General features: G+C 43.5%; 1 protein-coding gene and 1 long non-coding RNA gene across 4 annotated transcripts; one reads left to right on the top strand and one right to left on the bottom strand.

The window, feature by feature from the left end:
* Window positions 1-74: 74 nt before the first annotated feature.
* Window positions 75-11,454, bottom strand: LOC131816036 (coiled-coil domain-containing protein 43). Its single transcript, XM_059148341.1, has 5 exons — window positions 11,178-11,454; window positions 7,337-7,424; window positions 5,331-5,466; window positions 3,952-4,010; window positions 75-1,683 (listed from the first exon to the last, which is right to left on the bottom strand). Exons 1-5 carry the CDS (start codon window positions 11,379-11,381, stop codon window positions 1,496-1,498), a joined length of 675 nt encoding a protein of 224 aa, XP_059004324.1. The 5' UTR covers window positions 11,382-11,454; the 3' UTR covers window positions 75-1,495.
* A 97-nt stretch (window positions 11,455-11,551) lies between these two features.
* On the top strand, window positions 11,552-26,060 carry LOC131816037 (uncharacterized). Of its 3 annotated transcripts, XR_009347919.1 has the most exons (5): window positions 11,552-11,599; window positions 18,754-18,837; window positions 19,957-19,990; window positions 25,321-25,515; window positions 25,994-26,060. It is a non-coding gene; the product is annotated as an uncharacterized LOC131816037 (long non-coding RNA). The 3 variants fall into 3 exon arrangements; XR_009347920.1 differs by lacking the exon at window positions 19,957-19,990; XR_009347921.1 differs by lacking the exons at window positions 18,754-18,837; window positions 19,957-19,990 and having other exon boundaries at window positions 11,555-11,599.
* The last annotated feature ends 1,932 nt before the right edge of the window (window positions 26,061-27,992 follow it).

The following is a 27,992-nucleotide window of genomic DNA, read 5'->3' as shown; positions in this document are numbered from 1 at the left end:
TCAACACATTCTGAAGTGTTCGCACAATTCATTTCCATGGATAGCTGGAAGGAATCAAAATAAATCAGAAAACAGTGATTTAAATAGTTTATTTTTTTTAAAAGATGGTTACTTTTTTAAAAATGCAATGCCACGATTATAGGAGTGTATAGAGGTGACACATCTTTCCCTTAACCAAGCTTTTTACCCTCTACACAAAGGTAAAAATTTGTTAACCTCTTAGTTAATGGTATAAAACAGGTTGGCAAACATTTTCCCTTAAGGGCCAGAGAGTAAATATTTTAAGTTTTACAGGCCACAAGAGGGGTCTGTCACATATTCCTTCTTTTACAACCCTTTAAAATTACAAAACCTATTGCTGACTTGCACCATACAAAAACAAACGGAGCCAAATTTCCTTGGCTGCAGTAGTTTGCCAACCTCAGGTATAAAATACCTATTTTCTGTCTTGTCAGGGAGATTGCTCCCTTCAGGCTTCTTGACAGTCCGCTGCCAGAAGTAGAGAAAGGATTTATTTACAACTGAATGTGGCTTGTGACAAAAGTACAAATGGAGAGTTCCTGCTCACTTGTGACTCTCCCAGGTTTTTCCACTCACTCATTAAATAAATTTGTTGAGCATCCACAATGTACACTCTCAAACATCTTTGTATTAGCAGAGATTTCCAGTGTTTCTTCCTTAGACGCATGGTTCCTGCAGTTTCTTTCAGCCTGTAATTACACATCCTTATACTCATGTTTTACGGCAGATCAGGATTAAAATCTCTACTAACACCCAAGAGGGCTCATGATTATAAAAAATGAATCTAGCTAACAATGATATCCTTTCATCCAATACACATCCTTCAAAATCACAGCCTGGATGAGGAAAAATAGGTAACTATCTCTACATAAAAAGATACTTCTTTCCTCCTATCGGCTGAAACTTAAAATCTCAAATCTAAACATCTACCACATCATCTCTTCTGTTTTCAAAGTTTGTTGCCATGTTAACATAATATCTGGATCCAGGTAGGGCTCTTCATAAGCTTTCTATTTCATCCATAAAACAATACATTAAGAGGTAAGTACTATTCTCAAAGTACTTTACGCTCCCACATTTCATATCAGAAAAGGAGTGGTCATGATTCTGCTCCTTCAGGATGAAAACTGTAACAGTCAGCTTTCTGAATATTTCTGCTATTTATCCTAGGTGAGGGAAGACTTTTGAAGTGGCCAAAAGGAGCCAGGATTTCAGTATTAAAATATAAAAGTTGCCCCCATTCCAGATCTTTGGTACAGACATCAACTACAATAATCTGATTACCCACACCACAGAGACATGGCACATTTTGTAATTAGAAGTGTTTGTGATTTTCCTTTTGACTGTGTAAACAAAAGGGAAATGCCTTGGGAAACCACTCTGCAATGTTCTCTCATTTCTCTTAATACACATGTGCACAATCGCTTCTCCCTTTGATCAAGTTCATGAGGAGAAAGAATAGAGTGGACCAAGGTTATCGCTTCCGCTCTCCTCTTTGTGTCCTTTTCTTTTCCTTCTCCTTGCGCTCCTGCTTGGCTAGTTTGTCCCTCTCCCTCTGCAGCTTGTCCTGTTCCTTCTTCCTTTGGGACTCATCCCGAAGTGAGTCTCGCTCCAGTTTTCGGGCATTGAGGACATCTTCCACATTGGTGTTTCGGAACAGAGCTACAGGTGAGTTAAGGGATTAGGGTACACGTCACAGTCTACTGTCTTTATTCTCTCTCCACATATGCCTAGTCTTTAAAAAAAAGTCCTTATGGCAATTTATCTTTGGTCTCATGGGATACACTGAAACTATCATTACAAAGGTTTAAAACTAACCCTCAGAATAAAAATCTCAGACTTCTCTAAATTTGAATATTAAAATATTTTAAGAAAATGAAGTTTCATTCCAGAATAAGTACTTAGATCATGGCAGAATATTGTTGGGAGTATCTAGGCTAGTTTTAGTGAATAGAGTATTAATGTAACTGGCAAAAATTTTATGTGCTTGGCACTATTAAAATGCTTGGAAAGAGTTAAATAAGTATGTAACCTTACTAAACTTTATCAATTTGCTTTTTTTTCCTAGACCACTGAAGCTTAAGTAAAAAACATGTTCTAATAACCACAAACTCTGAATTTATAGAAGATATGAAATAAGTTTAACCAGTTAGAAAATAACTAGCCAAAAACTTTACCCTCCATTTAGGACTTTAAAAACACAGCCTGGGAGGGCCTGGCTGGCTCAGTCAAAAGAGCATAGACTTGATCTTGGGGTCACGGGTTCTAGCCCCACAACAGGTGTAGAGATTACTAAAAAAAACAACCTCCCACTCTTAAAACAACTCTTTTTGCTTTGGTGCTTTAAAATAAGTCCCCCTGGGCGCCTGGGTGGCTCAGTGGGTTAAGCCGCTGCCTTCGGCTCAGGTCATGATCTCAGGGTCCTGGGATCGAGTCCCGCATCGGGCTCTCTGCTTAGCAGGGAGCCTGCTTCCTCCTCTCTCTCTCTGCCTGCCTCTCTGCCTACTTGTGATCTCTCTCTGTCAAATAAATAAATAAAATCTTAAAATAAAATAAAAATAAAATAAGTCCCACTGACATAACCTCCCCTTCTTGGATAACCCACCATACTTTTCATCTTTAAGAAGGTGGATTTTTTTCTTTTTTAAAGATTTTTTTTATTTATTTGCGAGAGAGAGTGCAACCTTGCAAAAGCAGGGGGAGAGGCAAAGGGAGAGGGAAAAGGACTCCTTGATGAGCACAGAGTCCAATGCAGGGCTCAATCCTAGGACCCTGAGATCACGACCTGAGCTGAAGGCAGACACTTAACCAACTGAGCCCCTAAGAAGGTGGATTTCTACATTTAGAAGCTTCTCAGGGCACCTGGGTAGCTCAGCCAGTTAAGTGTCTAACTCTTGGTTTTAGCTCAGGTCATGATCTCAGGGCCCTGAGAGCAACCCTTGCATCAGGCTCTGCACTCAATGGGAAGTCTACTTGAGATTCTCTCTCCCTCCCCCTCTGCCCCTTTCCCCTGCTTGTGTTCTCCCTCACTCTCAAATAAATAAATAAATAAACTCTTAAAAAAATAAATAAATGAAGCATCTTCTCATAAGTGTCTATTGGTAGGGACTCTCTCTCCTCAGCACTTACTTCCATCTGTCCATAATTTTAGTTTAAAAGTATTTACTGTTTGTGTTCTCTTTCCAAATAATTATACACTCTCTGAAGACAAAGTCAAAATTTCAGTATTATTCAACTTGCTTCTGCTTCTGGGAAACCCAGCACTATACACAGGGAGTATAGATTCTTATTTTCCCTTAGAAATCCTCCCTTAAGAAATCCTAGGGCGCCTGGGTGGCTCAGTGGGTTAAGCCGCTGCCTTCAGCTCAGGTCATGATCTCAGGGTCCTGGGATCGAGTCCCGCATCGGGCTCTCTGCTCAGCAGGGAGCCTGCTTCCTCCTCTCTCTGCCTGCCTCTCTGCTTACTTGTAATTTCTCTCTGTCAAATAAATAAATAAAATCTTTAAAAAAAAAAAAAAAATCCTTCCTCTGGGGCGCCTGGGTGGCTCAGTGGGTTAAGCTGCTGCCTTCGGCTCAGGTCATGATCCCAGGGTCCTGGGATCGAGTCCCACATCGGGCTCTCTGCTCAGCAGGGAGCCTGCTTCCTCTTCTCTCTCTCTCTGCCTGCCCTCTCTGCCTACCTGTGATCTCTGTCAAATAAATAAAATCTTTAAAAAAAAAGAAATCCTTCCTCCCTTCACAGTAGATGTTAACACGATTTCTTTGGGAAAAGTTCTCGTTAAATTGACTGTTAATGGTTATCCTTAAAATGCTGGCCCAAAACAAGATCCTGTTGGTAAAAGGATCCCCCCTCAAAGACAGCAAGATGAAAACTGTTCCTCAAGAGTGCTCAGTGGAGAAACACTTGGGGACGGACAAAGAGAAGGATACATTTATCAGAACCAATGTTCACTGTAGAGGCACATGAGTCATCCTTCTCATCTGCTTCGGTGAGCGTCGTTAAGGAAAGTCGGATGGAAAGCAAAGGCTAGCACATCCCAACCCAGCATCAGAAGACAGTCGGTGAAGTGATGGGCAGGGAAAGCATGCTGAAGAAAAACACCGTCAGAGCGGCAGGGGTAAGCCCAGCCCGGTCATCTTCAGGAATCTCAAGACTGTTCAGAGCTACTGGGAGATCCTTATCTCCCGGAGATGAAAAGAAACTGCCTGGTCTGTGTGGGCTTCCACATTACCTGGCAATGCCAGGGGATGGCAAGAGGACTTCTAAAACAGTGTTTCTCAAAGTATGGGTCCTGGAACTCCCTGGGAACTTGTTAGAAAAGCACCTTCTTGGGCCCCACCCTCGACGTACTAAATCAGACACTGGGGAGCGGGGCCCAGCCATCTGAGGTTTAACAAGTTCTCCAGAACCACCAGTGCTTAAAATGTTCTTTTCTAGCCCAAGAAAGAACTACTAGAACCATAGCTCTGCTGACCCTGGCAAGAAAAAAAGTTAGGAGAAACCAGAAGACAAGCTGGCCCCAAAGAGCCTAGGAGCTAATTCCTACACTTGTGATAAGACAGCTAACATTTCTGGTATGAGGTCCCCTACATCAGGCTCCACACGCCCCATTCAATCAGGCCATAAGCTCAGCATCTCCTAAACAAGTTCAAACTCACAGGCAACCAAGCCTGTCCCGGTCAGTAGCAAGTGCCTTTTGCACAGGCCTCCAAATTCCAGACTTCTTCTGTGTTGGCTGGGGATTCAGTCTCACTTTCAATTATGTGGTCACTGGAATATTAAAAAATAAAAAAATAAAAAATTCAAACAAAACTGCTCCAAATTTGGGAATCCTTCATCCAAAAATATCCATATTCTAGTCCCTGTTTTGCCACTAAAGCTATGTATGTCTCTGATCACACAGCCATCTCTAACCGTCATGGTTTCCTTCTCAACTGGGAAAAGCATAGAAAGATGGATTATATGAAGGATACTGTACTGGACAGAAAGGTATTAGACGAATATAAAGAATGACAGCTCTATCTTAAGCTTCTGAAAATACAAGTGGTCCATTATTAAGGCTTTTTTTTTTTTTTTTTACACCACAGTTTTCAGGAACATACGGATTATGTGGTGAAAAATGTTAAGTCTATTATCAACTCTCCCAACGTCACTCCTCACACCCATGAAGGGCCACAGATCAGAGCCATTTTAGAGGGAAAAATTACGCTACAGGGGGAGATTAGTAACTTCTCAAAGCTCACTGTAAACCAGCAAACACGTCGCTCTCAAGCCTCAGAGAGTGGTCCCAAGATTCCGAAAAGGATATTCTTCCTCATCTGTCACATCAGCATACTGGGCCAGAAGGGCGGCTTTTCTCTGCTTCTCCTCTTCGGACACCATCCTGGGCTTCACCACAATCTGTGCCTGCTTCTCAATTAGGGTGGCAATGGCCTGTACTTCATCTGGGAGGGGGGAGGGAAGGGAGGGACAACAGGGTTGTATGTGAGAGAGAACAAGCTCACCGAACCACTAGTCCACCCAAATAGTGTGCAGGAAAGACAGCGGCATCTGCTGACTCTTCAGGGCCCTAGGCTTCAAAGGAGGTGCCTTGGGGGCCAATGAGAAAGGCAAGGAAAGGCCACGCAGGCTAGGCTTTAGGTCTTGTATCCATCTCCAATCAGAGCAGCCCTGCTTTTACCTGTTTTATAAATTGAAGTTCTGATGCTTTAAGGGACAAAAAAAAAAAAAAAAAAAAAAAAAAAAATTGACAAGCTCTACATTAGAATCATAGGAAATTCAGCTTCAAGCATGCAACTTTCTCCCCTCTTAACCCAGAAACCTAAGAAGGAATCTAAAATCAACTTATGCTGGTCCTTTTCATAGTGATGATTATGCCAGGTGAAATTCATAAATTATTATTATTATTTTTTAGGATTTTATTTATTTGAGAGAGAGAGATAGCGAGAGAGGGAACATAAGCACGGGGAGTGGGAGAGGGATAAGGAGGTTCTCCACTGAGCAGGGAGCCCAATGCGGGGCTCCATCCCAAGACCCTGGGATCATGACCTGAGCCGAAGGCAGATGCTTAACCGACTCTGTCGATCTCTGTCAAATAAATAAATAAAATCTTTAAAAAAACAAATAAAAATAAAATAAAATCAACTACTAAGTTAACCATTCTCAAAGAAAGGAGGCAACAGTGCCCAGTAGTGGTTTTTATGCCTGGAGTGACATTAGAATCATCCGTGTGAGCTTTAAAACAAACAAACGAACGAATGCCTCGATGGCTCAGTCGGTTAAGCCTCTGCCTTTGGCTTGGATCATGATCCCAGGGTCCTGAAATCAGGCCCCTCTCAGGCTCCCTGTTCAGCTGGGAGCCTGCTTCTCCCTCTGCCCCATCCTCTGCTCATGCTTTCTCTCTCCATCTCTCTCTAATAAATAAATATCTTTAAAAAAACAAACAAACAATATGTGGGCCCCACCCCTCAAAGATGTTTCTATAACTGGTCCATGGTATGGCTCCGGCACTGATGTGTGTGGTTTTTTTTGTTTTGTTTTGTTTTATTCTTCTTCTTTTTTTTTTTTTTTTTAGATTTTATTTATTTGACAGATAGAAATCACAAGTAGGCAGAGAGGCAGGCAGAGAGAGAGAGGAGGAAGCAGGCTCCCCGCGGAGCAGAGAGCCCGATGTGGGGCTCGATTCCAGGACCCTGGGACCATGACCTGAGCCGAAGGCAGAGGCTTTAACCCACTGAGCCACTCAGGCACCCCTGATGTGTTTTAAACTGTATAAAGTGGTACTAATGGACAGCCAAGACTGAGAACCAATGTGTAGATAGTTTAGAATTGCTTTAAGTCTGGCTTTTACTATTTGAGTTTTCTGCAGTTAATCTGTCATTCTAATGGCTGTATTAACCCACTTCTCTTTCATTTTAAGGGGTGACACATTTAGCTGAATTAAGCAAAACATCAATCACAACTGTTATGAAATGAAAGTACAGAAAAGACAGGAGGAGGGAATATTCAGTCGGCCGCAAGCCCTGCCATGAAAACCTACAAGGAGTAGTGGAAAGAGGATGAAAAGAAGGAAAAGTGAAAGCCAGAATGAAGGGGACTGTGCTCCAATGAGGGGGGTAACTGGAGAAGGGGAAAAGGAAACCAACGTTCAGTTAAAAAGCTCATGGAAGCTGCCAGGTGTTTACCAGTTCAAATTATCTTGGGCAAAATGAGTAGGAAATGGAGAAAACTCAAAATCCTCTTGCTAACAGCTGTATAGGAAAGGTTGCTGGAATAGGTACTGGCGGTTAGACGGGCAAAAACTCCCAACTCTACCTTCTTTTTTCACTTTGGTGACGACATTCTGACTTTCCGACCATCGTTCCACAATCTCCTTGCAGATGTTAAGAAGCGAATCTTCTTCCTAGTTGAAAAGGTAGACCAATTAATTTCCTGAGAGCCCTCAGCCTGAACAAAGCCCATGCACAGGGCACGGCTCTCCCTCTGGTGATGAGGAGTTCATGGGGAAGGTTTGAGAGCCTTTTTAGAGGCTCAGAAGTAATCCGGCGAGTCTCAGAATCTACACCTGCTAGGTCAAAAGCACCCGCTCCGTCCTGCCAAGCACCAAAGGAAAGGATTCACAGTAACTTAGAACAGTTTTCCTCATGCTTTTGGAGCAAAAACCTGTTGCCAGAGTTAAAACTCTCCTCTGTGAAATCTTCCTTGGCTGATAGATTCAACTCAGTACATTTTCCAGGGTTTATCAACTTTGATGCTGGAACATATCCACGACCTTGGGGACCCCACCACTTTAGCTGATAAATGAGGAGCTGTCTCCTATCCAACCATCCCTCTGTCCATTTCACACAAGCAGACATATTCTGCATGTTTACCAATCCTCCTCCTTAGCACAGTAGAACAAAAGGATGTTGGCTTCAGTGTCCGATGAAGTCAAGCCCCGATCTATGAACGAGTTTCTTAACTTTCTGAGCTTCACATCTTGTCAGGATTTTAGTGAGGATGAATGAGAATGTGTGAAAAACCCCTACCCTGCTTGGCGAAGAAAAGGCATGTCAATCAATCCGAGCATTTCCCTCCATCTTCATTACAGCTACCTTATCGTCTTCATACTCTATCCTCAAAATGAGTTGTTGGCTCAAGTGCCAGGCACTGTTCTCAATACTTTACCTAAGAACTTTTCATTCTTAAAACAATCCCAAGTTGTAAGGGCTATTGCTACTCTCAATTTATAGATGATAAAACCAAGGTACAGAGGTTAAGTAACTTGCCCAAGGTCATACAAGTAAAACACACACACACACACAAATGGATTAAACAGGATTTGAACCCAAGCAGTCTACCTCCAAGCCCATGTTCTCAACCATTATAGGATACCATCTCTCAAAGACAGTAGGAAGGTGTAGAACACATACTTTTTTTTTTTTTTTTTAAAGTAATCTCTATACCCAATGTGGGACTCGAACACACAACTAACCCTGAGATCAAGCATTGCATGCTCTACAGAATGACCAGCCAGGAGAAGCCGTATTTTGGATTTCCTTATTTTGTACCCAACAAAGGATTTCATTCTCTCCCCTGCGTCCTTTAAGCACAAATGACAAACATGCAGAACTTCTCTAGCCCAGTTTCTTTAGTTCATAGACCCCCCCAGCAAGAAAAGCAAAAGAAGAAGAAATGGACGGGAAAGGGAGAGAGGAGCAAAAGAGAAAGGGTGCTCTTGGAGGACAAGGTGGTTTATTCTCCCAGGCTTCACCTAGACCAAAAGCCTTCATCCATCCATTTGTTCATTTATTCACCCACATGGTGCCTGCCATGTTGAAGGCACTAAGATGAGTGATAAGAGATGAATCAGAAACAGCCCTGGCTCTCACCACACTGACAATTTAGAAAGCTGGTATAGAAATAGCAGCCATAAAATGTAATATCCCAATTAATGTAATAATCCTACTTAAAATTGAAAACTCACCCCCTCATTCCACTCCTGATCTTCTTAAAGTATGTTCCTTTTTTCCTAGCACTTATCATTTTTCTAAAGTACTATATAATTTACTGATTAAGTTTTTCTCTGCTAGAATGTCCCCCCATCAGGGCAGGGATTTCTGTTTTGTTCCCCGAGGTATCCCAAGCACTTAGGGCAGTGCTTGGCAGAGAGTAACCTATCAATAAAAACTCAAATCAATCAATCAGTCAACAAAAATGCTACTGGAAGGAGTAAAAAAAGGATAATAAAAAGCTTTGATTAACTGTTATTTGCGGGCGCCTGGGTGGCTCGGTGGGTTAAGCCACTGCCTTTGGCTCAGGTCATGATCTCAGGGTCCTGGGATCAAGTCCCGCATCGGGCTCTCTGCTCAGAAGGGAGCCTGCTTCCTCCTCTCTCTCTCTGCCTGCCTCTCTGCCTACTTGTGATCTCTCTCTGTCAAATGAATAAATAAAATCTTAAAAAAAAAAAAACCAATTAACTGTTATTTGCTCCTGACAAGATACACTGTTCTTGAATCTTCACTCAAATTGTTGTTGACAATTTCTTAATTCCTAATATTGAATCCTAGCCCCATCTGGTGATCGATCTGGCTATGCCTTTTGTTTTTTTCTGGAAAGGGATTTGGTAAAACAGCAGCTTTCATACTGACCGAAAGAAAGTAAGTAGCATTATGAATAACGTGTTTGATATATACCACATTCATTGGCCTTCCTGATCTGTAAAGTTGTTTCTCAGTTGTGTCATGAACCCTGCCTCATCATATAATTCCTGGCCAATTCTTCCCAAAGCCATTTCCTATACAGAAGGGGTGGGAAAACCAAGAGAAAAATTAAGCATAGTGTGTGAATGGGCAGAGCGGGAGGGAAAGAAGTCTGTCTACTATAGTTCATGTAAACAAGAAGCAGATATAAAGAGCCAAATCTGGTTCTAGATAACTTTTCTCTTTTCTACCAAGAAACTTAATAGTCTAAGCAAATTCATGCCTGCCTTTATCAGCAGACATGCAGTCCTAAATAATGACACAGGAAAAGAACAAGTCAAGGAGCTAGTACCAGTGGGTACCCAACTTATTTCAACTTCTTTTTCATGGAGTCTTTAGAAATTTCCAAGCTGGAAATAAAAACTAACTTAAATTGCTTGTCTCACCCTCCTTCTTTCCCCCTGCCCCACCAATCTGCAATGTCAGCATCCAGCAAAAGAGTTTACTCCATAGCATTCTATCTCACTGAACACATGAGCTGCATCACAAGCTTTGTTAAAGCTTTCCCGTTTATAGGTCAATCTCACCAGAGCAGGCTTTGGGACTAAAAGGGGGACATGGCCAGAAGGACCTGGGACAGCTGCACCAGTATTATATTTCAACCATCTGCCCAATCATTGAACGGTGTTTCCACCAAGTAAGTGTAACCACAGATGAAGGCAGCAGAATGATCAGGTTGGAAAAGTGGACAGCCTGGTAATTTACCACCTAAACATAGATTAAAAGACACATTTCTGAATTCTTGAATCTCCTTCTAAGCAGCTGGGTACCAAGTTTATCTCTCTTCTTTAAAATTCTGACTTTATATGCCACTTCCCCCAGCAAAAACCGCGATTACTGCATTTCTAAATACTATAAAAGATCAAGCACAGTATTTGCTTCAGTTCCCGCCTAGGCCTAGACCTATACCTAGAGTTTTACTGCCAACTTACCTTTTTTGGACTCTTACCTCCAAAATTGGAACCGAGAGGGTACTTCCTGCAGGCTTTTTTTGTCATGGGACAGCCCTGGGCACTGCCTCCTAAAGAGCACAGACATCCCAGAGCACTTTATTCCCCTCTCTGAACACTGTCAATGGATGGGAATGAAATTGGTCGCTAGGCGTTTATGATAAAACTCTCATTTAGACATTTCAGCGCCTTCGGAAGAACACTCAGCCAGCTCACACACAAGCATCCGAGACAGCCATGTCCCCAAGGAATAAGGGAAAACCATTCTTCTCTATGCACCTGCAACCTCCTGACATCCCCAAACCCTGGTTGGTGAGTAATCCCCTTCTCCCGCGGCCAAGAGCTCAAAATATTCCTCTCCCAGGTGATACCACTAATTGTCTGGGACACCAGGTACGGGAAAGGGGGTACGAAGTACTGACAGGGGCCGCCAGAAAGCTAAAGGAACGTGGCCGGGCTTCTCACCAAGAAAGCAGAAAGGATACCCTGCAGAGCGTCCAGCCTCTCTTCTTCCTCCTCTTCCTGCAGGACACCCAGGATGTAGGCGCCGTAAACGGCTCGGTCCACTCCCAGCGCCTCCAACCGTCCATCCAGCCAGGACCCAAAGGCGGTACTCACGCCATCGCCTTCTCCGGAGGCAGCCGCAGCCACTTCGCTGGGCGCCGCCATCTTGGGGTCAGGGTCCTGCCAGCCTCCAGGGCGCCTACCGCAGTGCCTGACGGGTCGCGCCGCGGGCCCACTGCGCATGCTCCGAAGGAGAACCCACGACCTGGCGCGTGGGGCGGCGAGCCAATCCACCTGCAGTGGTGGGTCTGGGCATTTTGCACCTTCTATAGAGAGCCTGCTGGCGTGCGCGCGGTTACGTCATCTCTCAGGAACGCTGGCAGGTGAGTATTCTTTTTTTTTTTTTTTTTTTTTTTAAAGATTTTATTTATTTATTTGACAGAGAGAAATCACAAGTAGATGGAGAGGCAGGCAGAGAGAGAGAGAGGGAAGCAGGCTCTCCGCCGAGCAGAGAGCCCGATGCGGGACTCGATCCCAGGACTCTGAGATCATGACCTGAGCCGAAGGCAGCGGCCTAACCCACTGAGCCACCCAGGCGCCCGGCAGGTGAGTATTCTTAACAGACTCTTTTTTACAGTTGGTTCAGAGAGGTTCGGTAACTTGGCGCAAGTCACGCAGTTACTAACTAAACAGGATTGGAACTCAGCTTAGATTCCGGCACTTCGTCCCACCTCGCGGAATTGCCCTTCCCCGCGCCCTGGTGGGACAGGTACTAAGTCGCCCTCTCCCACACGGCTTTCCAGAGGGAACCGGCTGACTGTCCCGGATGCCCACCGTCTCTATCAACGAGCACCACATTCGCCTTTCCAAGCTCCGTCCGTTTCAAAACTCAAGCTCCAGAGAACCTTCCCCGGTTCCCTGCAGCCTGTGTTAAGACATCTGCAATGTGCTGCGGTTGCTTCTGTGCATTTAGCAAGTAGTATCGGACATAGTAGGTGCTCAATAAATGATCAGGTAACCTCAAGTCATTTTTCACTCATTCATTCAACACTTAAAACGCTTGTCTGTTTCTGAGGAGCCTTCTCTACTCTTTGCCGGGCTCTGTGCTAAGTTAAGAGCTTTTGATGCATTACTGCTTGTAATCCCCGCAACAACTCTGTGAGGAGATTCTTGTATTAAAGGGAAGGAAACCGAGGCACAAGTCCTACAGCTACAGGAAGCCTAACCAGAGGCCTCTGCACAAGCCTCAGCTGACTCGGAAGCACCTGGCTCCTGGCCAAAATGAATTACCCAAGAACTTAGGTTGGCTTTTCCTGAACTACAGAGAGGCTGGTAGGTCACTGACCTGACTCTTTCATTCACTAAATATTTGAGTACCTACAGCATGGTGTATGTAGCTCCTAGGCTCTGAAAATACAAAGATAGAAATATCACAGAATCTCTGCCCTCAAAGGGACTTCATCAGTCTGGTGGGAACAGGCAGTGTTTAATGACAAGATAGTGAGGTAAATGTTTTAATGGAGCTTTGTCCAATGGTGGTTGTCCAGTGGGGATTGTCAGTTGACAAAAGTTGGGAGCCATTATGACTCAACGGTCATAGTTTGAGGTCAGTACAGAGCCCCCGCAACCAGAAAAGTACCATGAAATTTTGTTAGCTTTTAATTTTTATTTTGAAAGAATTATGGCTCATGGGAAATTGCAAAAATAGTCCATAGAAACCTGTGCATCTTCACCCGGTTTCCTCCAGTGGTACTATCTATATAACTATAGTACAGTATCAAAATTAGGAAATCGGTATTGGTACTATGCACAAAGGTTTTTTTTTTTTTTTTAAGATTTTATTTGTTTGATGGAGAGAAACAGCGAGAGAGGGAACACAAGCAGGGGGAGTGGGAGAGAGAGAACAGACTTTCTGCAGAGCAGGGTTCAATCCCAAGATCCTGGGATCATGACTTGAGCAGAAGGCAGATGCTTAATGACTGGGCCACCCAGGTGCCCCATGCACAAAGATTTTTGAAGGCCTTAGGAACATCTCACAAAACTGAGTGAAGGCTCTTCAGACTCTGTGTTAAAAAAGATACTTGAGGGTGCCCGGGTGGCGCAGTGGGTTAGACTCCTGGTTTCGGCGTCCGTTGTCACCTCAGGGTCCTGACATCCAGCTCCACACTGGGCTGTGCGCTGGGCACCCAGCCTGCTTCAGTTTCTCTCTCCCTCTCCTTCTGGCCCTCCTGCACATTCTCTCTCTCTCTCTCTCTCAAATAAATAAATCTGTAAGGATATATTTTTTTTATTTGATAGAAAGAGACAGCAAGAGCAGGAGAGGGAGAATCAGGCCTCCTGTGGAGCAGGGAGCCCAATGCGAGGCTCGATCCCAGAATCCTGGGATCATGACCTGAGCCAAAGGCAGACACTTAACGACTGAGCCACCCAGGCATCCCGAGGATTTTTTTTAAAGAGTTATTTATTGGGGCACCTGAGTGGCTCTGCCCTCGGCTCACATCATGATCCTCGGGTCCTAAGATTGAGCCCCAAGTTGGGTTCCCTGCTGGGCAGGAAGCCTGTTTCTCCCTCTCCCACTCCCCTTGCTTGTGTTCCTTCTCTCTCTCTCTGTCAAATCAAAAAATAAAATCTTAAAAAAAGTTAAAAAAGAAATCCTCATTGGCTATTTTATTACAAAAGTAATTGCTTGTGGTTAAGAAAAAAATCATAAAACTGGAAAGGTGACAGAAAGCTTACAGAAAAAAAATCAAAATTATTTTTTAATCTATAAAAAGATGCTGACCTATAGTTTTTTAAATATGCAAATTAAACTTGGAATGAGCTACAGTGTTTACTTCTCAGATCAAAAAGGCCGATAATAAGGTACCTGGGTAACTTAGTCTGTCATGCATCTGCCTTTGACTGAGATCATGATCCTGGAGTCCCGGCATTAAGTCCCACATCAGGCTCCCTGCTCAGTGGGGAGTCTTCTCCCTCTGCCCTTCACCCAGTTTGTGCTCTCTCTTGCTTGCTCCCTCTCTCGCTCTCAAATTAAAAAATAGGTTTTTTTTTTTTTTTTTTAAAGATTTTATTTATTTATCTGACAGACAGAGATCACAAGTAGGCAGAGAGGCAGGCAGAGAGAGAGGAGGAAGCAGGCTCCCCGCTGAGCAGAGAGCCCGATGTGGGGCTCGATCCCAGGACCCTGGGATCATGACCTGAGCCGAAGGCAGCGGCTTTAACCTACTGAGCCACCCAGGCGCCCAAAAATAGGTTTTTTTTTTAAAGAAAAAAAAAAGCATTTTTTTTTTTTAAAAGGCACCTGGGAGGTTCATTTCTACTCAAGTCATGATCCCAACATCCTGGGATCGAGCCCCACTTTGGGCTCCCTGCTGAGCAGGGAGCCTGCTTCTCCCTCTCCAGGTCCCCCCACTTGTGTCCCGTCACTCACTGTCTCTCTCTGTCAAATAACTAAATAAATAAAATCTGTAAAAAAAAAAAAAAAAAAAAAGGCTGATAATATGCTGTCTTGATCTGTGATTGAGTTGCAGGCACTGGAAAATGTGAGAGCAGGAAGTAGATCAGTACAATCTAATTGGAGGACAATTTGAAAAGACCCAGCATTTCTACTTCTGGGAATTTATTATAATACATACATGTGTGCAGAATGACCTATTTATAAGGACATTCATTACAGTGATGCTTATTGTAGTGAAAGGACAGAAATAGTCTCCATTCTGTCCCTGGGAGATGGGCTCAAAAAAGTCACAAAAAGGATGCCTGGGTGGCTCAGTTGGTTAAGCCGCTGCCTTTGGCTCAGGTCATGATCCCAGAGTCCTGGGATTGAGTCTCGCATTGGGCTCCTTGCTCAGTGGGGAGCCTGCTCTCTCTCTGCCTCTACCTGCCACACTGCCTGCTTGTGTTCTCTCTCTCTCTCTCTCTATCTCTGACAAATAAATAAATAAAATCTTTAAAAAGAAAAAAGTCACAAAAAGGAGTACTGGACAGCTGTAAAAATGGAAGAAGCTCTTAATGTACTGACAGGTAGCAAAACTCAAGCTACATTGTTAAAGAAAAAAGTGAGGCTCAGAACAGTATGTAATGTTTGCTACCAATTGTGTTTGAAAAGAACATGGAGTGGGGGAATATATATATACATTCGTGTCCTTGTATGTGCATAAAATACCTCTGCAATCACAGACAAGGAGTAAGAGGATGGTTGACACTGAGGAGGAGAACCCAGGGAGACTAGTGTCAGTACATCTTGATTTAAAATTATCAGCGGGGCGTCTGGCTGCCTCAGTCAGTTAGGCATCTGACTCTTGATTTGGTTCAGGGTGCTGGGATTAAACCCTGCATCAGGCTCTGCATTCAGTGGGGGGTCTTTCTCCTTCTGCCCCACCCCTGCTCATGCTCCCTTGCTTTCTCTCTCTCTCTCTCAAATAAAATCTTAAAAAAAAAAAAATAAAGGGGCGCCTGGGTGGCTCACTGGGTTAAGCCGCTGCCTTCAGCTCAGGTCATGATCTTAGGGTCCTGGGATCGAGTCCCACATCGGGCTCTCTGCTCGGCAGGGAGCCTGCTTCCTCCTCTCTCTCTCTCTGCCTGCCTCTCTGCCTACTTGTGATCTCTCTTTGTCAAATAAATAAATAAAATCTTTAAAAAAATAATAAAATAAAATAATAAAATTATGAGCTATTTATTTACCTTACATCTTTTTTTTTCCTTTTCAGAAATAAAACCTACTTGCATACTTTCTCCAATCTCATTTTCTTCCCTTCCTCCCCAGAGGTAAACACTATTTCTGAATTTGGTGTTTATCCTCCTCCGGAATGTTTGAAACATAATATATAATACAACATGTTTGTGTATTTACCCAAACATATATATGTATCTGTAGACAACATGTCACATTATTTTTGCATGTGGGACTTTTCATCCTGCAGTGTGCTTTTTTTCACATAAAATTGTTTAAAATACTTACCCATGTTAATACATGTAGCTTTTATCCATTCATTTATTTTTTTAAAGATTTTATTTATTCATTTGACAGAGATCACAAGTAGGCAGAGAGGCAAACAGAGAAAGGGGAAGCAGGCTCCCCACTGAGCAGAGAGCCTGGTGCGGGGCTCGATCCCAGGATCCTGAGATCATGACCTGAGCCGAAGGGAGAAGCTTTAACCCACTGAGCCACCCAGGCACCCCTTATTCATTCATTTAAACCACTCTTTGCATATCCTAGTTGATCCATTCCTTTGTTGGTAGTCATTTACTTTCCAGTTTCCCAAATACTGCTTCAATTCACATTCTTTTTTTTTTTTTTTTAAGGTTTTATTTGACAGAGAGAGGGCGAGAGAGGGAGCACAAGCACCAGAAGTGGGAGAGGAAGAAGCAGGCCCCCACTGAGCAGAGAGCCTGATGTGGGGCTCGATCCCAGGACCCTGGGGTCATGACCTGAGCCAAAGGCAGACGCTTAACCGACTGAGCCACCCAGGAGACCTCAATTCACATTCTTATTTATGTCTCTTTATTTTTTTTTTTTTTAAAGATTTTTTATTTATTTATTTGACAGACAGAGATCACAAGTAGGCAGAGAGGCAGGCAGAGAGAAAGGAGGAAACAGGCTCCCTGCTGAGCAGAGAACCCAATGTGATGCGGGACTCGATCCCAGGACCCTGAGATCACGACCTGAGTGGAAAGCAGAGGCTTAACTCACTGAGCCACCAAGGCACCCCTTTATGTCTCTTTATATACTTGTGGGAAAGTTTCTCTAGGCCAGTAAGCATCAAACATATATATATATATATTTTTTAAGATTTATTTATTTATTTTAGGGGCGCCTGGGTGGCTCAGTGGTTTAAGCCTCTGCCTTCAGCTCAGGTCATGATCTCGGGGTCCTGGGATCGAGCCCTGCATCGGGCTCTCTGCTCTGCAGGGAACCTGCTTCCTCCTCTCTCTCTCTCTCTGCCTGCCTCTATGCCTACTTGTGATCTCTGTCAAATAAATAAATAAAATCTTTAAATTAAAAATTTTTAAAAATTTATTTATTTATTTATTTTAGAGAGAGAGTATGAGCGGTGGGGAGGGGTAGAGAGAGAGAGAGAATCTCCAGCCCACTCCCCAGAGTGCAGAGCCTGATGCAGGGCTCAATCTCATGACCCTGAGATCATGACCTGATCTGAAACCATCCTGATAAACAATCCACCACTTAACTGACTGTGCCACCTAGGAACCCAGCATCAAACATATTTTTGCCACATACTCTTAGCAGGAAAAATATTTCACTAGGCATGTCTGATATATGTATGTATTTGTTTATGAATCACTATAACAAATTAGTATGTCCATCATAAGACATATAAAAAGATAATTATAAAAGGGGAGATTAAAAAGTGAATAATGATGGTTAGCATTTTTTAGCAATAAAGCAATTTACAAAAAAAAAAAAGGTTGAAGAGGGGTGCCTGGGTGGCTCAGTCAGTTAAGCATCCAACTCTGGGTTTTGGTTCAGATGATGATCTCAGGGTTGTAAAATCAAGCTCCACGCTGGGCCCTGTGCTCAGTTAGGAGTCTACTTGTCCTCTGTTTTTCCCCCATTCATGTTCGCATGCTATAAAATTCAGCTAAAGTGGGGTGCCTGGGTGTCTCAGTGGGTTAAAGCCTCTGCCTTCAGCTCGGTCATGATCCCAGGGTCCTGGGATCAAGCCCCACTTCTCAGCTCAGCGGGGCTCTCTGCTCAGCATGGAGCTTGCTTCCCTTCCTCTCTCTCTGCCTGTCTCTCTGCCTACTTGTGATATCTGTCACATAAATAAATACAATCTTAAAAAAAAAAATTAAAAAAAAATAAAATTCAGGGACGCCTGGGTGGCTCAGTTGGTTGGGCAGCTGCCTTTGGCTCAGGTCATGATCCCGGCTTCCTGGGATCAAGTCCCACATCGGGCTCCTTGCTCGGCAGGGAGCCTGCCTCTCCCTCTGCTTCTGCCTGCCATTCTGTCTGCCTGTGCTTGCTCTCTCTCCCTCTCTCTCTCTGAAAAATAAATAAAATCTTAAAAAAAATAAAATAAAATTCAGCTAAAGTAAATAGAGGGAAATATATGACCTTAAATGAATACACATGCTCTACAAACATAGCCAGCCAGGTGCCCCTTCCCTTGTATTTCTGCCTTAAATATTTTTTTTCGCCTTAAATATTTGAAGGTTATGTTGTTAGGTTCATACAATACTAGGTTACTTAGTTCCTGGTGAATTATCATCAAGCAGTGACACCTATATCCCTAACAATTCTTTACCTCTTAAAATCAATTTTTTCAAGGGTGCCTGGGTGACTCAGTCATTAGGTGTCTGCCTTCGGCTCAGGTCATGATTCCAGAGTCCTGGGATCAAACCCCGCATCAGGCACTCTGCTTGATGGGAAGCCTGCTTCTCCCTCTCCCACTCCACCTGCTTGTGCCTCTCTCTCACTGTGTCTCTCTCTGTCAAATAAATAAAATCTTCCAAAAAAATCAATTTTGTCAGATTTTAATATTGCTGTATTGGTTTTCTTTGACTGTGTTACCCACAGAGCAGCGTTAAGAGCATGGTGTCTGAATTCAGACTGCCTGGGTTCCCATACCAGCACTAACACTTTCTGGCTGTGTGACTGCAAGTAAGTTATAATCTCAGTGTCCCCATGTGCAAAATGGGCGTAACTAACTACCCACCTCACAGGGGTTTTATGAGGATGAAATTAATTACAATTTTTAGAGCACTTTGAGGGGCACCTGGGTGGCTCAGTTGGTTAAGCATCTGCCTTCAGCTCCCATTATGATCCTGGAGTCCCAGGATTGAGCCCCAGGGCAGGCTCCCTGCTCAGCAGGGAGTCTGCTTCTTCCTCTCCCTCTGCTCCTCCCTGATTGTGTTCTCTCTCTCTCTCTCTCTCTCTCTTGCTCACTCTATCTCTCACAAATAAATAAAATCTTTCCCCCAAAAAACATTCTGAATATCATAAAGAAGCGCTACATTGGTATTTATTAAATAAATTAAATATATATGTATATATATCTGCATCCCTTTTCTGTATTTTTAAAGATTTTATTTATTTGAGAGAGAGACAGTGAGAGAGAGCACGAGGGGGGAGAAGGTCAGAGGGAGAAGCAGACTCCCCATGGAGCAGGGAGCCCAATGCCGGACTCGATTCTGGGACTCTGGGATCATGACCTGAGCCGAAGGCCGTCACCCAACCAACTGAGCCACCCAGATGCCCCTGTGTCATTATTTTTTAAGTATTTCTCTAGTAAACACCATACAGCTGGTAGATACTGCAGTGCTGCAGTAGATGTTGCATAAATCCTAGCACATATATGTGAGCGTATCTGTAGAGTCACTTTTGTAGAGTCACTCCTAGAAATGAGATTGCTGGGTGGAAAGATACATACATTTGTAATTTTGCTAGATAATGCCAAATTGCCTTACATAGGAGGCTGTTACAACCCCGATGTAAGGTGATTTGGCACTGTCTAGCGAAATTGATCTTTGCCAGTCTGTTAAATGAAAAGCGGCATTTCCGAGTAGGTTTAATTTGCATTTCTCTTATTTTAAGTGAGGTTGAGTCTATTTGAATGCTCTTTGTATTTCTTTTTCCATGAATATTCTCTTACCCATTTTCAACTGGGTTATTCTTTTCTGTATCTATTTGTACAGGGTTTTTTGTTTTGTTTTGTTTTTAGATATTGGGAAATCAGTCCTTGTTCTATGATAGGAGCTGATTTTTTTTTTTTTTTTTAAGTTTAAGCACTTCCCCTCAGGAATGGAGAAAAATGGTAAGAAAGAAAATTTTGAATTACTATCTCAAAACATTTTCTGCCCAGTAGTAAAAGGTACATTTTTCTAGTCACTAACTGTGCTTAACACATGTTGAATATTTAAAACCTCACTTTCTGGTAGATAATATTATCTTCATTTTACAAATGAAAAAAATGAAGATCTGAGAGATTCAGGGATCTATCTGGTCATTTAATAAATATTTAGTAAGCACCCGCTGGGTTCTTTACTTTGGGGATGTAGCAGTAAGTGAAAAGAAAAGGTCCTTCTTATGGGCTTGCATTCTAGCTGGGGAAACATAGACAAATATAGACCAGTACACAAATAAGAAAGTTTCTGATGGTGGTTAAGTGCTGTGAAGAAAATAAGAAATGGGCGAGCTGGTGTTAGGATGGGTGGTCTCCAAAGTCCTATCTGAAAATAGATGAGATTTGATCTGATGCCTAAAAGAAGAGAGAAGAGTTGGGAAATGGAGCTGTTGGTATAAACGCCCATGTTGGGCTCATTCAAGTTACAGGGAAGTATGGTCAGAGGAGCTAACAAGGAAAGCCACTGGATGGTTTTGAAAGGGAGGGGAATTTGATCCATAATGGAGGAGCCCAAACAGCTTTTTTTAAATAATTGATGTGTCTGTCAGTTATCTGTCGCTGTCTTGCCCCAAAATGTAATGATTTAACCAGCAACCACCGATTTTCACTGGATTTCTATGGGCCTGGAATTTGGGAGCGGCTTGCTTGGGCTTTCCTGTCTTGGGATCGCTTGTGAGGTTGCAGTCTTCAGAAAGCTCAGCGAGGTCTGAACTATCTCCTTGCAAGATGGTTCAGTCACATTAGCGGTTACGTTGTTGCTGACTCTTAGCAGGAAGACTTCATTTCTCTCGGTCTCCATGAGAGCATCTCCATAGGCATACTCGAACCTCCTCATGTCATGATTGCTCCCTTCCCCCACAGCAGGTGGTCCAAGAAACAGCAATGCATATGCTGAAATGTTTTACGACCCAGACTCAGAACTGGCACGGCACATTGCTCTTTCCTGAATATTCTGTTGGTTCCTAGCCCTATTTGATGTGGTCACGATTGCCAGGAGACATACGTCCCTGCAGGCCATCTTGGGAGACTGGCTACCACAACGTTTTAGCGGCTGCTTTTAGGCAACAGGTTTGAACAGTGGAAACCTGAGTAAGGTAGAAAGGCCCACAGAGACCCCAGCCCTCCGGCTAGATACAGACACGCCCATCAGGTGACCCATCTCAAACTATCCATAGGCCCTAACCAACCAACGGGCTACTTAGACCCAGGCACAGGTACCAAAAAAAGGGACTATTCCATATGTTCCCATACCTCCTCACTGTCCTTGAAAAACAGCCCCCACCCATTGCCTTGGGGCCGGACATCTCTCCTTTGTGGCCCTGCCTGCTGCTCCCTTGCAGTGTATTTTGGTAAATTTCTATCTCCCTTGTTCTGCCTCCAGTGAATCCTTTCACTGCCTGCGCCACTGGCTTCCATCAGATTGAGTGGCCCCACATTTGGGGACCCCCATCCAATTGAGACAGACACCACAAATGCGGGTATTTTTTAATTTAAATTTATAAAAGTAAATGTATTTTTTTATGTTTGTATATATATTTAGAAAAGAAAATATGTGATATTTACCATATTAGAAATTAAAGCTTAAAAATATTGTTCATAGGGGCACCTGGGTGGCTCTGTCAGTTGGGCATCCAAGTGCTGGTTTCAGTTGAGGCCATGATCTCAGGGTCCTGAGATCAAGCCCCAAATATGGCTCCTTTCTCCCAGGGAGTCTGCTTGAAGATTTATCCCTCTTCCTGCCCCTAACCACTTGCACGGATGCACGAGCGCAACCACTTGTACTCTTGTTGGGGCACCTGGGTGACTCAGTTGTTAAGCCTCTGCCTTCGGCTCAGGTCATGATCTCGGAGTCCTGCGATCAAGCCCGCATCAGGCTCCCTGCTCAGCGGGAAGCCTGTTTCTCCCTCTCCCACCCCCCCTGCTGTATTCCTTCTCTCTGTCAAATAAATAAATAAATAAATAGAATCTTTAAAAAACTGTATCTTGTTTGTTTAAAAATAAGCCCACTATCTATTAATGTAAATAATGAATTTTTATAGACTATATTATTTTTTATTTTTTATAAACATATAATATATTTTTATCCCCAGGGGTACAGGTCTGTGAATCGCCAAGTTTACACACTTCACAGCACTCACCATAGCACATACCCTCCCCACTGTCCATAACCCCACCCCCCTCACCCAAGTCCCTCCCCCCAGCAACCCTCAGTTTGTATTGTGAGATTAAGAGTCACTTATGGTTTGTCTCCCTCCCAATCCCATCTTGTTTCATTTATTCTCCTACCCCCTTAACCCCCCATGTTGCATCTCCACTTCCTCATATCAGGGAGATCATATGATAGTTGTCTTTCTCCGATTGACTTATAAATAATGAATTTTTAATGAAAATACATTTTCTGGGGTGCCTGGGTGGCTCAGTCAGTTAAGCATCTGACTCTTGGTTTCAGTTCAGGTCATGGTCTCAGGGTAGTGGGATGGAGCCCTGAGTCTGGCTCCCGGCTCAGCAGGGAGTCTGCTCCTCTCACTCTCCCTCAGCTCCCCACCACACACATGCTCTCTCTCTCAAATGAATAAATAAAACTTTAAAAAATGTATTTTCCAAGACAAAAACAATCAAAAGAATGACATTGTTTTACATTTCTTCAAATCTTTTTTTTTTCCCCTCAAGATTTTATTTGACAGAGAGAAACATAGTGAGAAAGGGAACACCAACAGGGGGAGTGGGAGAAGGAGAAGCAGGCCCCTGGCTGAGCAGGGAGCCCCCTGTGGGTCTCCATCCCAGGCCCCTGGGATCATGACCTGAGCAGAAGGCAGACGCTTAACGCCTGAGCACCCAGACACCCCTCCAAATCTTTTTAATAACTGGTTTGACAAAAGAGTGTTGGATTCTTATTTTTGCTTCTGCATACTCCACTAAACTATTCATGAGAGAATGAGAACAAATAATGGAAAATAATGTCTTTTGTGTTATTATAAAAATAGTTTTGACTTCCTAGAGCCTTTTGAAAGGGATGAGCTATACTTTGGGAACCTTAAACTAGATTATGATGTAAAAAATGATACCCAAATCTCAGTAGCTTAAAATAACAAATTTATTTCTTACTTATGCTACAAATCCATTTGGGGTTGCCCATGGTCCTGTTCTATGTCATCTTTTTTTTTTTTTTAAGATTTTATTTATTTATTTGACAGAGATCACAAGTAGGCAGAAAGACATGCAGAGGCGGGTAGGGGAAGCAGGCTCCCTGTTGAGCAGAGAGCCCGATTCTGGGCTCGATCCCAGGAGCTGGAATCAGAACCTGGGATCATGACCTGAGCTGAAGACAGAGGCTTTGACCCACTGAGCTACCCAGGCGCCCCAGTTCTATGTCATCTTGACTGAGGAACCCAAGCTGTCAAGTCTTCCTCTAGCTAGGACATTGCTAGTCATTGTAATGGGGGGAAAGAACTTGGTAAATGATCCTGTCTCTTAAAACTTGTGCTTGGAAGTGATGTGAATTTTTTTTCTTTTTACATCAGCTAAAGCAAGTCACATGGTCAAGCTTTAGTTCATCAGGGCTGGTATGTATATGCTGTCTTAGTCAGTAGTAGTGCATGCAGCTCTTGATCTCAGGGTCATGAGTTCAAGACCCACATTAGGGGTAGAGTTTACTTAATTAAAAAAAAAAGAGGGGTGCCTGGGAGGCTCAGTCGTTAAGTGTCTGCCTTCAGGTCCTGGGATCAAGCCCCACATCGTGGTCTCTGCTCTGCGGGAGGCGTGCTTCTCCCTCTTCCACTCCCCCCACTTGTGCTCGCTCTCTCTCTCTCTGTCAAATAAATAAATAAAATCTTAAAATAAAAAAAATAACAAGTGTTAGAAATTGTGTTAGAAATTAACACAGTGCTTTGGGCAAGAAGGTCTGGTGGCTTGAACTAAGATGATAGCAGTGGTCTGATTCAAGATGTACTTTGGAGTTGGCAGAATTTGTTTTTGGAGTAGGGGTGGGGATAAGGGCAAATACTGAAATAATGTCTAGGTTTTTGTCTTGAGCAACTGAGTGGATTGTATGACATGTACTGAGATGGAGAATAGGTGGGTTTTTTGAGGGGTGTGTGGGTGAAGCAAATGTTCTTTTTCGAACATATTAAGCCTGAGGTTTTCCATTGGACATCCAAGTAGAAATGTTCAGTAGCCACTTGGATATATATAAGTCTGGAGATCAAAGGAGAGGTCAGAGGTAGAGATAGAAATACTGCAGGCATTAGCATAGAGCCAATTGTAAAGCCATGGAGTTGAATGAGATTTTCTAGGGAGAAAGTGTTAATATGGAAGAGAAGAGGGCTAAGGTCTAAAGCCTTAGTATGCTGCAACATTTATAGGTGGGACAATGCCTTTGGATTCAGCAAAGGAAATTGAAGAATCATTGAGGGAAGATGAAAACTGGTAGAAATAGAAGCAAAATGAAGAAATTGGCTCAAGAAGGAGAGAATAGTCTGTTTCAGGGTTCTAAAAGTCAGATAGGATGAGTATAGCAAAGTGACCATAGGATTTGGGAAAATGGAAGTGATAGCTGACCTGGACAAGTATAGTTTTAGTGGATAGGTGAGGATCAAAGTCTAATTACGTGAGTTGGGAATAAGAAGTGAAGAATGGAGACACCTCTTTTGAGAATTTTTTTTGGAGGTAGGTAAGTGGAGAAAAGGGAGTGAAACAAAGATGTGAAGATGAAATGAAGTGTTCATGGGTTGTTGTTCTTTTGTAAATTGTCAATGTTCTGTAAGTGCTAGGCTTGTCTTGTTATTTTTTTTAAAGATTTTATTCACTTATTTATTTGACAGAGAGAGATCACAAGTAGGCAGAGAGGCAGGCAGAGAGAGGAGGAAGCAGGATCCCTGGGGAGCAGAGAGCCCGATGCGGGACTCGATCCCAGCACCCCGAGATCTTGACTTGAGCCGAAGGCAGCGGCTTAACCCACTGAGCCACCCAGGCGCCCCTTGTCTTGTTATTTATTATCTAACTCCCAAGAATTTCCAACCAGCTTAGTGTGAAGAATCACGAAGACTGGCTACCACTAGCCCCCAGCTTCCCGTCTTTTAAGGCGCAGGGTATCTCCTCCACCCAATGGCAAATCAAGAAATGAAGAGACGGTGGAGAAAGCGGAACTGAAAAGGAAGGGGGAAAGGGAGCATTTGCCGAGTTAATATTGACCTCGCAGGGCCACCGTAGGGCAGCCCCTCACAGCTATTACGCTATTTTAGGGGGCGGGGCCGACAGGAAATTTAAACCGAAGCCGCGACCGAGGGCGCCTAGAGACTGATAATGTACTCGTGGAGTTGCCGTCGGCCCTCGGACGTCTGAAATCGCTCATGGAGCCCGCGAATATAACGCGGAGGCCTTGAGGAAGGAGTACGGAGGCCGAGAAGGAGCCAAGAATTTGAGGGAGCCAGGAAAGGGTACGGATGCCGGGAAGGGGAAGATGGGGTAAGAAGGTTGGCGGAAGGGGTCGTGAGATTGTAGAGAGGATAAGGAATGGGGAAGGTGCACAGGCATTGGGGAGCGGATAGGTGCAGAAGCTGAGGAGGGTGGAGGGACGGAAAGAGCTCCCAGGAGTTGAGGAGGCAGAGGACTCGAGGGGGCGGAGGGACTGAGGGGACAAGAACCCGGAGGGAGGAATTGAAACGTACCAAGGGTGGCCAAGAGGCCGTGGGAGTTGAGAGCGCAGTCCTAGAGGGGCCGGTGGGACTGAGGGACCAGAGCCTTGAAGGGGGTGCGGGAGGTGTGATGGGATGTGGATTGGGATGGATTTGAGGCTTGCTGTACCCGGGAGCCGCTCCGGAGATTGTGCGGTAATTGGAAGGCGGGGGGGAGGGGGGATGATAGAAGGTCGAAGGCTAATGAAGGTGGTTCTGCTGCTGTTTTGTCCTTTCTTAGGCGACGGCAAATTCTCTGAGCTGCAGAGTTCTATGGCTGAGAGTAGGCTCCGGGCTCCGGACCTAGGTAGGTAACAGGTCACAACTAGGGATGCGAGGTCGAAGTTGCTCCTCCTGCACCAGAGTCTCTTGGGATGGAAAGGTCGAGAAATGTTAGCGCTGTTAGGGTTTTCTAATTACTTAGTGGTTTTGAGTGTGTGTGTATGGTGGGATGTCATTAAATCATTTAGGAATTCATGTTAAAGGGGTCAAATAAGAGCTTTCAGTCTGATAATACAAACAAGATTAGCAGATGGGGAGTCAGGATAGAGTCTTTTATTAAGCCCACATTCATGGTTATTTTTACCATAAACTTAAACACCGAAATAGCGTATTTCAGCACATGCTCACTTCCCTCAATCCTCCCCCTCCCACTTCTTTCAATATCTTCTAGTTTTAGTTCTGGATAATTACAGATACAGGCCTTGGTTGTTGCCTTTGAACGTTAATGTATTTTACTAAGTTATCCACTCTTCCTTTGCTGAAGAACTTTTCTCCAAGAGTTTTCAAAAGGGGGCTTTACGGGATGAATTTTCTGAGGCTTTTATGCCTGAGAATATCTTGACTTCACCGGTGTGTTAAAATTCTTAAGTCAAAGTTCTTTTCCTTCAACACAGTGAAAAATTACAGTATTTTCTTCCTGCAAAAAGTAGAGCCTTTGATAATTGATGTTGGTCTGATTCTTGTTCCTTTGTAAGTGACCTGCTTTTTTCATGAGAACATTTCAGATGATTCTCTTTATATTTGTTCTTAAAATTCACTGTAATATGACTATGTGTGAATTTTAGAGGGTTTTAAAAGCTTTTTAATTTTTTTTAAAGATTTTATTTATTTGACAGAGAAATCACAAGTAGGCAGAGAGGCAGGCAGAGAGAGAGAGGGGAGGAAACAGGCTCCCTGCGGGGCTCGATCCCAGGACCCTGGGATCATGACCTGAGCGGAAGGCAGAGGCTTTAACCCACTGAGCCACCCAGGCGCCCCTAAAAACTTTTTTATCACAATTTTATGGTTACATCATTTTAAAAGGCCAGGTCTCCATCCCTCCCTTTCTCTCTCTCATACACACACACACCCACACACACCCAGCAGTGGGAGTTGTTCCTCCTGATTGCCACTCCCTAGGGTGCTATTGTTTACAGCTGTTTTAGCTATTTCTTCTAGTGTTTACCTACTTATTTCTAAATAGCATACTCCTACTGTTTTTGTTGTTTTCAACTTAAATTATATCTATTGATTTCCTAGCATGGAAAATATTTTTTGTTCTCTCCCCACTTACCTGAGCGTGCGCGCGCGCACACACACATACACACACACACACACACACACACATTTCCCTCCTCATCTCTCCTCTTCTTAGTGCATATAAAGTCTGTTTTTGTTCATTTGTTTGTTTGGGCCCAGCACGGGGCCTGAGCTGAGCTAACCCACTGAGCCACCCCAGCACCCCTATATGTAGTCATTTTTGATTGGTCACTCATTTATTTGCATTATTATTATTATGGTTATTCACAGATGACCCATGTAGTAAAGTAGGAAATATGCCTCATTTTCTGTGAATGATGACTAATTCATGTCCAGATTTTACCAGAATTACAAACCTTCCCTCAGTGCCTTCAAGCTCATCAAAGAATCCATCAGTTTCTTCTTTGTCTGGAAGACATACCTTCTGAAATCATTTGTCTTAGTCTTCCAGTCCCGCCCAGCTATGCCTAGGCTTGTTGCACTGATTTCATCCTAGAATCTCCCTTCATCATTTTATGGATTTCCCTTTGCTTCTTTCCTGTTTAGGATCCCCTACATTCCAAATTCCTTTTTTCTTCTCCCTCATTTATTTCCTCATTTTGGTGGAGTACATCTTCTAATATAGCTTCCTGAGAAAGGTATATGACAGATAAATTTTTCAAGACCTGCAGGTCTGATAATTCTTCACTCTTTTTTAAAAGATTTTATTTATTTATTTG

Source organism: Mustela lutreola, chromosome 15 (assembly GCF_030435805.1).
Source record: "Mustela lutreola isolate mMusLut2 chromosome 15, mMusLut2.pri, whole genome shotgun sequence".
Lineage (NCBI taxonomy): Eukaryota > Metazoa > Chordata > Mammalia > Carnivora > Mustelidae > Mustela > Mustela lutreola.
This window is presented reverse-complemented; position numbering and strand designations above follow the sequence as displayed.